Source organism: Salmo salar, chromosome ssa07 (genome assembly GCF_905237065.1).
Source record: "Salmo salar chromosome ssa07, Ssal_v3.1, whole genome shotgun sequence".
In the NCBI taxonomy this organism is placed as follows: Eukaryota; Metazoa; Chordata; class Actinopteri; order Salmoniformes; family Salmonidae; genus Salmo; species Salmo salar.
Window position 1 is genome coordinate 21,215,715 of NC_059448.1, and position 12,598 is coordinate 21,228,312.

The following is a 12,598-nucleotide window of genomic DNA, read 5'->3' on the forward strand; positions in this document are numbered from 1 at the left end:
CATTTGATTTAGTTCAGTTAGCTTTCAGATCCGCTTTACTCGTTTTTATTTAGTTTAAGTTTTATAAAACATTTATAATTCGTTTTTATATTATTCAGTTTCAGTTTTAGTGTTAGGTACGGAAAGAAGCGTATGCGTAGGAGGCTAGGAGACAGTTTTTGTGTTTTTTGGGATGTCACTTCTTTCCACTGTGGGGCGCTAATGCATAAGGTGATGGGACAGGTCAAAGGGTAGGTTTAAAGGTAGACTCAGTGAGATGGATCAATTATAGATGGGTCAATTTCAGCAACAACCAGGAGCGTTGAAGTGCGAAGTTAAACATGATACTCAAATTTTCCCTATACCCATCATGAGGTTGCTACAACCTAGCCTATGAATTAAAGTTTACAACGTAAGTGCACACAGGTCGAGAGACAAATTTGAGGCGGCAGACAGTGACACTTGGACAGACAGTGACATTCAATACCACCTTGCACACTCTTGCCTGCATCTAGCTGATCTAGGGTGTAATCATTAGTCCAACAGTTGCAAACGAGAGTTTCTATTAGACAAATTTAGGTATGTCTATCCCTGTTTTGTTCCGTTTGCTTCCAGGAAACGTTTTCAACAGAATCGGTGGAATGAATACACCCCTGATCACGTGTAAACACATTTCACTTTCATAGCAGTGTCATGACGTTGGCCTCTTTTGGTACAGGGAGGACAGTTGACCCCCTCCCTTTTGCACCACCACCCAACCTATCTTCCCCCCAATCCACCCTGTGTGTAAAGGGTTGTAAAAACTCTAAAATTCCAGGAGAGTCTCTGGCCACATGGCCCATAGAGAGACACAGGAAATTTTTCCAACTCATAGAATTGGAGAGCCAAGCGACATTTTGTGTTCTGGAGAAGGTATGGAAGATTGGTGAAGAATCCAGCTACGAACTGATCCGCTTGGTACAATTTTGTGATACTCAGAAGAGACAATATAGCCATATTACCATAAAACTGTTTATATAATAGCATCAGCTTGAGACTTGCATCATAATGGGTGGATAGAATGTATTAATAAGGATAAAGCTTTTATAATACAGTGAGATGCTATTGTACTGATGTTAATGTGATAGAATTGTATTTCTGTAACCAAGTCTAGCTCAGTCATAGGCACGCCCCAGGGACACATACAGGACCAGGCGTCATTTGACAAGCCTGTTCGATGGGCACTATAAAACACCCCCTGATTTACATTTCCACAGACCAGGCCTCCACTCCATTGCGAGTTGGCCCATAGGTTTGACCATCCAAGTACTCTACTGAAAGTGAACTATACCACGTGGTTAACTTTTAGACTATCGAGACCGACAGAATAAGAACAAGTCTTTGATATTAATTATTAGTCTGCAGCTAAGTAAATTATATCATCGAACGCGAAGACCAACGAAACATCCATTCTATAACGACATTAATGAATGTCGCTTTGAAAGATCCATTCTAACCGAGAGAGAGACTCTCCAACAGAACCGAACTCTCCAACAAAGAACGACGACACACTGAGCGTAAATATATATTGATTGCAATTGTTCCCGAATGAGTGAGCCTTCAATTGTCTATTGTTAATATTAATGAACTCTGTGTAACTTCTCAGCTGACCGTTTATGACCCATTGTTCAACAGGCCGACCTGCCTGTTTAGCCCACAAGGGCACATTCCTCTACCAATCCTTTGTGACGATAATTACTGTTTATGTTTTCTGTTAATTACTTAGTGTAGTAAATAAATGATTTTAAGACAATTGATGTATGGATGATTTTAGTAAAGACTGGGTTCGTGCAGATACAACAATTTATGACGTTTGGAATGAGACTGGACTAAAGGTAAAATACACCATTTAAACCAGAAGATAATCGGCCTATACTATAATAGAATATAATATTATAGTACAGGAAAGTTATATTAGGAAAATTATAGCTTTAATCTGAATATTCTCCTTGGTGCCCCGATCTCCTAGTTAATTACAATTAAACGATTAATCAGTTTAATCGCGTGATAATAATTACAGGGAGCTAATTGATAAACATATCTTCAGTTTAATGGTACCCCAAAGACACGACAGCAGCCACGTTGAATTCCTTCTATGCGCTCTCCTCTCAATTTGTCCCTTCCCTTGTGGACTTCAATGCACAACACATCAGCTGTATGTGACCAGGCAAAAAAGCCTTTCCAAACCAAACCGCTACACACAGCCTACATCATTGTCATCGTATTAGCTAAAGTAACGTCATAGTCAGCATAGCTAATAGAACTAACGAGTTAGTAAACCCGCTACAATCATGGAGTAACGTTAGTGTACAGTCAGTAAGCAGTTACACCGGTGGGCCCCGATGGCAATAAATTAGTAATACCAAAAGCTTACCTTTACTTGGAAAAGTTCCAGTGTTGTGTTGGATAGTCATAGGCAGCTAGCTAACATAGCATCCCTCTGTTTGAGCAGGGTGTTTCAGTAGGCTAAACTAGCTAGCTGCATTTTCTAGCTAAGTAAGTGAAACTGAAGCTGAAAAAAAATACAAAGCTCTCTCTATTTCTCTCTTGTTTCTCCTTCATTTTGGAAGAAATTAATTTGTTCAAAACTGTTAAACTATTGTCTTTCTCTCTCTTTGAGTCAACTACTCACCACATTTTATACACTGCAATGCTAGCTAGCTGTAGCTTATGCTTTTAGTACTAGATTAATTCTCTGATCCTTTGATTGGGTGGACAACATTTCATGTTGTTCAGTTCATGCTGCAAGAGCTCTGATAGGCTGGAAGACGTCCTCTGGAAGTTGTCATAATTTCTCTGTAAGTCTATGGAAGGGGGTGAGAACCATGAGCCTCCTAGGTTTTGTATTGAAGTCAATGTACCCAGAGGAGGAAGGAAGCTAGCTGTTCTGCCACTCCATGGTCGTACCCTACAGAGTGCTGTTGAGGCTACTGTAGACCTTCTTTGCAAAACAGTGTGTTGTAGTCAATTGTTTGGTGACATGTGATTATATTTAGTATGGTTTTATATAAAAGGGATCACTTTTTAAATGTTTTAAACGTTACATTTTTATGAAATCCACAGAGGAGGATGGTCCTCCCCTTTCTCCTTTGAGGAGCCTCCACTGCTGGCTAGCTAGTTTTATAGTTTGGTCATCTATTCCAATACATGTCAGAATTCTCCCAAAATATGTTTATGAATCTAGCTATGTTTTATAGGTTCCTCACTACGAGACTAAGACAATTTGGCAACGTTAAAATCAATGTCTATTTTTTAGCAAGCTAGCTTCCCTTTCTCCTTTGAGGAGCCTCCACTGCTGGCTAGCTAGTTTTATAGTTTGGTCATCTATTCCAATAAATGTCAGAATTCCCCAAAATATGTTTATGAATCTAGCTATGTTTTATAGGTTCCTCACTACGAGACTAAGACAATTTAGCAACGTTAAAATCAATGTCTATTTTTTAGCAAGGTAGCTTCACACCTTTTTCTGACGTGCCAAAATTGCAGACTTGTTAATTAAATTCGACACTTCGCGGCCACCAGAGTTTGATGTGGCTACAGTTCGCATTGAATTGTGGGTCATATCAACCCCACAAGTGACCAAAGTTGTTCACTCGCTCCCTCAAGCTAAATCGAAGGCGGAGGCAGGCAACGTAAGTGAATTGGACCTCCACTTAAGATGACAATCAAACTTTCGACAGAGATTCCACTGAGGGAAAGTGGCTAGCGCAAGGGCTGAGGGGGTAAAAATTATGTGTAAGGACTGCAGCCTCTGTGTGACTGTGAGAACAAAATCTTCCATAAATGCGAAAGTCTGTGACCATCGTTGGTCACCGCCTTTCAAAGTGTGTTGCATTCTGGGAATAAAAATGGTGTGATCAAAGGTCATGAAGTTTTGACTGCAGTTGACTACAAGTTTCTGTAGTTGCTCCTCACCAACTTCATTCTGCAGCCATTGCCTGCATTGTTGGAGGCTTTATTGTCAACCAATCATTAGGGTGTTTTTGATGGACCCACGTGAACGTGACCAAAGACATGACTGAAACAGGAACCAATTTGTTGTGATTTATGTGTACAGTAGATAAATAAATGACATTTGAGGCTCTCACTAATTGATTGTAAAATGTGTACACACAATTTTATATTATGATTTCAGTTTGTGAGTGTGTGATATGGGGGTTGGATACATGTTTATTTCAAACTTTATAAAGAAAACATTTTATAAACAGTGGCAATACTGCCATGTTGATCTGAGCCTTGCTGTTGGAATACCACATTAGTGTCTAACTGTCGTCAGTTGCAAATGCACCTCCCCCGAATTCACTCCTCGACTTTCGTCTACAGTCGGTTGCTTTACCACTCAAACGCACCCAATATCTGTGGTGCTGCTCATGGCAACGTCATCTCACTGAGTCTACCTTTCCATTATAAAGTAAATCTTAATTTGGAGCTTGAAAACCCCATTGGAAACCCCGTTAGACTTTACCCCCCCCCCCCCCCCCCCATCATTTTTTCACGATTAGTTTTAGTTTCAGTTTTAGTTTACTATAATAACCTTGGTGTGCTAACACATGTTGATTCATTAGGGATGTGCATATTTCCCTTTCAAGACATTTAAATACAATATGTATCTAGTAAATACATGTGATACGATAGAGGAATGGTACGTTTTAGAGAATGGTTTGACTAGGCTACTGATATTGCCTGGGATTGTTCGGATTGCAAAATGACTTGTAAATCAATGACTGTCAACAGAGTTACATGCTTTGTTCGTCACTGAAGGAGAGGTGCATCAGTTGTCACAAAATATGAGGTATTTTCGGAAGGTAGAAATAAAGAAATATGATACAAATCGCTGATTCACACGTTTATTTTTAACGTTGGGGTCATATCGTTGGGGATGCACTCGTATCTTAAACATTTCAATCGGGAACGATGCGTATGGCTGAATTGTTACATCCCTATGATTCATCATGTTACATGTTATGTGTTAACTCAATCATACATGTTCTACCTCACCTAGGTTGAGGGACATTCCCTAGTGTATGAGAACCAGGTGCGGTACCGCCAAGAGTCTCCCCTTACAGGTAAACACACACACACACTCTCTCTCTTTTCCCACTATTGAAATGTATATTTCTATAAACTATTTTGTTTATTTCAGGCCGACAATCCAGTGTCGATACCCTGCCATCGAAATACATCCCCAATGAATGTTTAACTGTTACTGATGTTTATATTTTGTAAAACAACAGGGGGATTTATTCATTTTAATTTCATGCTGGTTTTATTATATAAATGTGGAACATTAATTGCATCATTCAAGTCAGGAGTGTGTCCCGAAGTTGATCGATTTATTGATCCACTCAGCACTCTCTGGAAGTCACCTTTGTGAGTTTGCGTGACAATGGAGGGCCCTCAGAGCGAGTTGGTAGGGGTGAGGAGGTGGTTTGGCATTCACTGAAATGCACTCAAAGAGAGGCCTCCAACAGAGGTCAGGGCAGTATGTGGCAGTGGTGGGTGTGCTACAGTGAAGATGTTCTGTTGAATGCCCATTAAAAAATATAAGCATGTTTGCAAATCTGTGAAGTTTATTAAAATCCCTACTTAATGTTTTTCATATAATGAGCCCATTGCCAAGTGAAAATATAACACTGGACTTGGTCACTAAGCTGATTCCCCAAAGTCAAGGATTTATCTGTACCAAGAACATGAAATGATATGTATAAATATAAATTAAAGACGATGGAGATGGAAAACATGTCCTAAGAAGGGGGAATGAGAGGAGATGAGGAGAGGAATCCACTTTAGACAATTGAGATGCACCCTTAACCATGTGACCCAATTATCAGATGAATTACCTGCACATTAACTCCAGAAAGCTTGCAATTGGTCAAGCAAAGCACCACTCCTATATACAAGTGCCAGCGAGAGAAGGTGCCACTCATCAACTGCTGTTTTGTCCAGGATAGTGCAAGCACATGGTTTATGTTAGCTTGGGTTAGTTAGCAGGTGTAGTTTACTAGCTGTTCCTGGCTAGGGTTAGACACTTCTACTGCTCAATGGCTTTTGTGTTTTGGTTCGGGTAAGTTTGGTGACGGGCATAAATGTTTTTGTAAGTGTTTTGACACATGTGTTGACCTGTGCTTATGTTTTACTTACAGAGTATTTGTACTCCTGTCTATATGGCCTAGTGTAAGATGTTCTGACCTTCCAAGAGGTAAGAAACTTAAATTGGGTCAGATTATCCTTTTATACAAGCTATAGAACACTGGTATGAATTGTTGGTCAGAATCATATAGCTTCCACCCTTCAGATTCTCACCTTGTGTGTCTATATAGGGGCCATTGAGACTGCATGTCGGGATCGATACCTGTTGGTAACAACCCAACTCTCATTCGCTGGGAATGAACCTCGCTTTGAAGCGATTGGTAAGTAGCCTTTTAACCTTATCTGATGCCAAATGGGCCTGAATATCAGGTTTGGTCAGCTCATGAACTTGGCATCTCAACATGTCTTGGCCAGTGTTTGGTAGCTGGTGCTGACAGGAAGTCTCTCCCTGCTGTATATTTCAGTCTTTCACTGTGCTGTTGGACCACTTAGGAAGAAATACAATTTCAACTTAATGACTTGAGCATATTTCTCCAACAAGATGCTGATGGAGTTCACCCCATCACTAAGCAGTATGGGTCAGAGTGTGGCTACATGTTCAGTATCCTCCCTCTGTCTGGCCATGCTGAGCTCCGAGCTTCCTACTTCTCCTGCCACACTGACAACCAGGTTCATATCACCACATGTTTTGTCTTTTCAAAGCTCCAAGGGTTTTTCACACTTTTTGCATATCTTTAAGGTCTTTTTGTATTTTAGGACGATGAGGTGTTCACTTTTAGCTTCAACTTGATCACAATTGATGCGAAGGGAGTGGAAACCACCTACACTGTGAATGCAAACTGCTCTCTCCCTCTACCCTGGTCCCCCAGAGAAGTCAGCTGTGAAGAGAACTATATGGAGGTACTAATACATGGCTCTAGACTGTGCATCCAGGGTTATATTTGTGCCGATGCTGGCCTAGACTATCCTTAACCTTTTTATAGGAGTATGGTCTGCTATATTCCCCTGTAGGTGTCAGTGAGGGGTGACGTGTCTGGTCTACCTGGTACTAAAGCAGATAACTGGACTGCTGCCCTTGCTACAGTAAGCTAAAGGGTATTTGGCAAATTCTCAATTAGATGAGCTCCACCATGCATGCCCTGTCTCTTGTTCCCCCGTCAGGCCCACAGCTCTGCCACGTCTACCTGGCAGGTGATGTTCCAGCAGGAGGGGCAGCAGCTGACTCCCATGTCCCTCTCGGAGGCTCGGGAGCTGGGCTACGTATTCTACCTCACCCAGGGGAGGCTGGTGTTCCGTTCACCCTACACGCCAGGTTCTGTCATGGGATCTGTCACCATGGTGAGGATTTAAATGGATGCAGTTATCTTGGGTATATCTAAATTGTGGTGAGGCTTTCCCATCTCAAATTACATGAAATGCCTTGATGGGTGGGGTCATGCTTTCCTGTAGGATCTCTTATATTTTAACTTGTTTAGGCTGGAATACTATACTTATTTACATAACTGAAAAGCTATCTTCATACTGTATTGTTAGCAGGTACCAAATCATTATCTAATTCCAGGTGAATGGTATGTTGGTTGAGATGGTCTATCCAATACTGGTCTCCAGGCAGAGATGGGTGGTCATCATGGTGGACTTGGTGGTTGCTTGCAGCACTGGTAAGTTTCAGTGACATATCAGCCCTTACCATTCAAGGTTCAGAGGACTGGATGGGCTAAAGCAATAGTGATGGCTCAATCTAGTGACCATTTTCACCTATAAAGTAATTTCAGATCACTGCACTGATTGATCCCTAAACCAGGAAGTGTGCATCAGTCTTAACGCATATGTGTATAACCTCTTTCCAGATGAAGGAATGTATGATGGGGCGGGGCTGGTCTGGCAGACCCCCACTCTGCTGTCCCCGCTGGTCTCTGGCCTCTTTGGGTTGGAGAGCAGCAATATCTCAATGGGGGTGGATGGGCAGCTCCTGGATGAGCCCATCACAGCAGAGCGAGGCTACAGCCTGGACATCGGTGACACCACCGTCCAGATCAGCATCCCCTTCAACGCTGCCGGAGGATACAGAAAAGTCAGTAGCATACTAGGCCCACATCTGACCATTAACGTGCAGAAGTTTACCTTGTATTCTGATGCCGAGAAGCTGCAAATGGTTTCAGTCACTCATGTCTTCTGTACACCTTGAATATTCTACTTTGTAGCATATAACCTAATGGCAGATGCTTCATAACGGTTTCAACTCTTCCAGAGCTTTGTGATGAACAACATGTACCATGAGTTCTATGTGGTCCGTCTCTACTATGAACAAACCTTCATGGATGACAGTGGTGTGGAGACCAGACTCCGCCTCCACAGGCCCATGAACACACCACTTCTGATCCAGCACATCTCCATCATTAACCGTAAGGAGTTCTACTAGCCAATCCGAAGTGGCTCTTCAGCTTCATGGTCATGGCTGCTAATGACCCTGTTCTTCTCCCACCACAGAAACAGTCCTTGAGGATCGTGTGTTTACTGTGTACCTGGGGAACCTCTCCTACGATGTTGACCTGGTGGCTGTGAAGCTCAATGGCCACAACTTCACCATACCAGAGGCGAATAAAAGTGGCCTCGTCATAACCATGGTCCCCCAGCCCAATAGTACCCTACATGCCTACATTCTAAGGGTGCCATTTGACGCCGTTATTCACAAGCTGGTAAAGATGCAATGATATTGGCTACTGGGGTCTCTTGGCTTTTCCTCAACATTGGAGAAGAGGGGTTCCTTGCCTCAATATTCTCCTACAGTTTTAAGAGGTGAAATGAAGGCTTTTGTACTATTTCTTGAGTGTTGTGTTCCTGTCCATAGTACCCTACAGAGGGGCTTCTCGAGTACTCGTTGGAGATCAACTACACTTTGGTCATCCTGCCTCAGGAGGAGCCCTACTTCTACCTGGCCTCAGTCGTGGCTCAGTTCAATGATGTCTGTAAGTTGACTTCAACTATAAGAGACCTGCGCTGCACAATGGTATTCCTAGTCTTCTGGTTCAGACGACGCAGCCCAGCAACCAACCACTATACACCTCCCCATGTTTACCCCTAACGTCATCTTGGCACTTTTGACTAAACTATTTGGCCTGCCTTTTCTTCAGTTCCTCCGGTCTTCAAAGGTGTCTGCAATGAGAAAAGCATCAGTTTCCAGATGGACCATAAGCCATTTGACTACCTGTGGGAGGTGGGTGTTGGCCCTTACCGTCTGACCCCAAATCTGGCAGCCAAGCGAGGCTATGTCATGCGGAATGACAGCAAGCGTCTGACCCTGGAAGTGCCCCTCTTCTCTGTTGGCTTCACTTATAAGGTGAGATGCTCATTGGTCAAGCACTTAAACCAACTTGTTGGGTAAATTAGGAGTTATATGGACCTAAAATATACCTGTCTTTAATTTTTATTTCAGGACATCAATTTGAAGCAGTTCCGTGGCACTTTTGAAATTCTCTCAAGATTTCCCAAGACCTTGGAGGTCAAGAGTTCCTTGGCCAAAGCTTGTCTCTTCCAGACCACTGAGGTCATAGGTAAATATTTGGGTGTCACATAATGACCTGCAGCTTCGATTGCTTTTGCCTGGGGATGCTTTTATAGGATTGATCAGCACTAACAGGCCTTCCTCTCTCCAGTGTGTTCCACTGAAGGTGTGATGACAGTGGTGTCTATGATTTTGGCCATCCCTGGATCTGAACCCAGCAGAACCTCCCTCCGGGACTCCACCTGCATGCCCCAAGCGATGGATGACACTAGGGTTCTCTTTAGCTTTAGACTCGACACCTGTGGAACCAGGGTCCAGGTATAGCACTGTCCAACCCATAGAATTAGAATCATAAATGCAATCAGGTGTCTGGCTCTGCCAGTGATGGGTATTTAAAATTAAAGTTCTAGTGGTCATCCATCTTAACCCATAACTAAAATCTTGCTACATTGGTCAGCTGCGGATTTTAGTTCTGGGTCATAAGTGTTAGAAATTGGGATTTTTGGTTTGAAGCCTCCACTCTTGCCAAAGGACTCAGCTGAAGCCCCCCCTAATTTAACTTGTTTAAGCACTGCCCTTGCCCCATATCTTAATCTGAACACCAGAATAACCGCATCTAGTTATCCTGTATCTGTAGAATTGGTCCAAGTGGTTAGTGTGCCTTAACTCAGTGTACCCCAACTTTATTCTAGGGCCCTTGGTACTTTTATTTTTTAACCTAAGCGCTACACAGCTGATTCAAAGCTTGCTGAGTTGGTATTTGAATCTGTAATGCCAGGGAAAATTGTGCCCCAGGACAGAGTTTGGGGAAACTCTGCTTTAACTCAAGAACTTTCAGCATACAGGCCGACTATTTAAATTAATATTCAGATTTATACTGTCTTGATTTCTCATGAGGCCTGACAAGGGAACAACCGTAAGCTTTAAGACATGGCTTTCAACAGGTTAATGGTTGAATTATTAAATTGGGGTTTGTTTTGACTTCTTGTGGTGCAGTTTGATTACCAGCACCTTACCTACGAAAATGAGATTACCATTGAGCACACGAGCCAATCTGTGGAAGCACCAGTCTCAACCAGGTATACTGCCTTTGTGTACATGACTTCACTAATAATTTACTGTCTCATTTATTGAAACAAATGTACAATACACTACAGGCACTTGTGGCTTTAATGTACAATTGTTCTCTCGTTAGGGTGACAGTGCGGTGTGTCTATCCACTGAGTGGTTTATACAAGCTGTTTGCGTATCGGCGGTTTGAAGCAGACTCACCAGGATTTGGAACCATCTTGACTAGAGTTCCTGTGAAGTAAGTGTTCAATACTCCTGACTCTGTCCACAAATTATTTCAGCCCACCATTATACCTTCACCCTCCAAAACAGGAGTGACTCCTGGGAGAAATGCTTGCCAGCCATCCTAAACTGGCAAATGAACTATTAGGCCCACACCAGTCACAACACAATTTTATGACTGACTAGCATGGTGTTACACTTCACACTGACCCAACCTTTTTTCCTCTCTCCGTAGGAACTAATGAATTGGCGTGAATGCTGTTAAGAGTATTGAGTGTAAATCTCTTAATAAATATAATTTTGCAAATCTCTGTAGCTTGTCCTGATGGGGATGGGATGTGGTTTCAGTTTGGGGATTATATCCAAGTGAATACTAATTGGTTAACACTTTAAAGTCAACCCAGGGAGCAAGCTATTTGGCCCTGTAAGTGCCAGTGGAAACAGGGTTTAAGTGGACTGGTAAAATGTGTTGTGTTTGAATGAATTGGAAGACTACTACTTATGTAAAGTGTCTCAAAGATCCTACATTACAGAAATGGTAATGAAATGACTTGATCACTGCCCCTGTAAAAACCTGTTGCTTTAAGAGGCAATTAAACAGGTGGGCACCCCACCATTCAACTTCTAACAGGACTCTTATGGTACCAACCTAAACTGGGGTAGATGTAAATCTGACGAGGGGCACTGCAAGTTATGACACGCCTTTTCTTTTATCTCTAGTCCTGACGACAGTGCTGTTTCTTTAGGGTGTTTGTGGGTTACTGTAGCCTCTGCATTCAGGTTAAATAACAGGTTGTCATTCATTTTCAACTTGTGGACATTTTGCTCATTACATTTGGTGAACAAATTGCACTACTGGACAACGGTGGCTGGCAATGTGGATTAGCCTAGCAGTGAAAAGGGACAATGTTTAAGGTGGCCTGAGTGGAGGATCACCGGAATGCTTGTGGACGGACATCAGATCTGGCTGAGGCAAGGGCATCAGGGCTCAAGTCTGCTAGGTGGATGGAATGGGTGTCGATTCCAGTGGGCGGACTGACGGTGACGTTGATACTGTCTGATTCTTGGCGTGACTACGAACGTATCCAAAATAAACCATGGATTGCAGACAATATCAGTGCTGGGCTAAAGGCTAATCTACCTCTTACAAGGAACAGGACATGGATGCAAACAAGAGCCCGCTAAAGGGGCCTCCTGTGTGGTGCAGCCGTCTAAGGCGCTACTACAGACCTGGGTTTGATCGTGATTGGGAGTCCCATAGGGTTGCACACAATTGGCCCAGCATCGTCCGGGGGAGGGTTTGGCTTGGCTCATCGCGCTCTAGTGACTCCTTGTGGCAGGCTGGGCGCCTGCAGGCTGACCTCGGTCATCAGGTGAACGGTGTTGGCCCTAACGTGTGCCGGGAAAACATCCATTACACCACTTGTCAACACAGGATGAGGCCATTGACTCATGCTACTTAAGCCAAATGGGGACTCCGCCGTCATGATGGAACTTAGATTTGTCGGACCAGGCAATGTTTTTCTGCTCCTCAATTGTACAGTGTTGGTGATTGCATGCCCATTGGAGCCAGTTCTTAATTTTAGCTGATATGAGTGGGACCCGGTGTGGACGTCTGCTGCAATAGCCCATCGTTGACACGCACTGATGAGTTGTGCATTCCGAGATGCCATTTTGCACACCACTTTTGTACTG

At 43.0% G+C, this 12,598-nt stretch overlaps 1 protein-coding gene across 2 annotated transcripts; it reads left to right on the plus strand.

The window, feature by feature from the left end:
• Positions 1-5,920: 5,920 nt before the first annotated feature.
• On the plus strand, positions 5,921-11,214 carry LOC123743748 (uncharacterized). 2 transcript variants are annotated; one of them, XM_045721713.1, is made up of 18 exons: positions 5,921-6,082; positions 6,162-6,217; positions 6,339-6,428; positions 6,650-6,777; positions 6,865-7,008; positions 7,120-7,191; positions 7,270-7,446; positions 7,670-7,766; positions 7,956-8,179; positions 8,357-8,510; positions 8,596-8,804; positions 8,957-9,074; positions 9,240-9,445; positions 9,542-9,659; positions 9,762-9,928; positions 10,607-10,689; positions 10,806-10,919; positions 11,139-11,214. In XM_045721713.1, the coding sequence occupies exons 1-18, from the start codon at positions 6,060-6,062 to the stop codon at positions 11,143-11,145; spliced, it is 2,187 nt and encodes a 728-aa protein (XP_045577669.1). In that variant the 5' UTR covers positions 5,921-6,059; the 3' UTR covers positions 11,146-11,214. The 2 variants fall into 2 exon arrangements, with proteins under 2 accessions (XP_045577669.1, XP_045577670.1); XM_045721714.1 differs by lacking the exon at positions 7,120-7,191.
• The last annotated feature ends 1,384 nt before the right edge of the window (positions 11,215-12,598 follow it).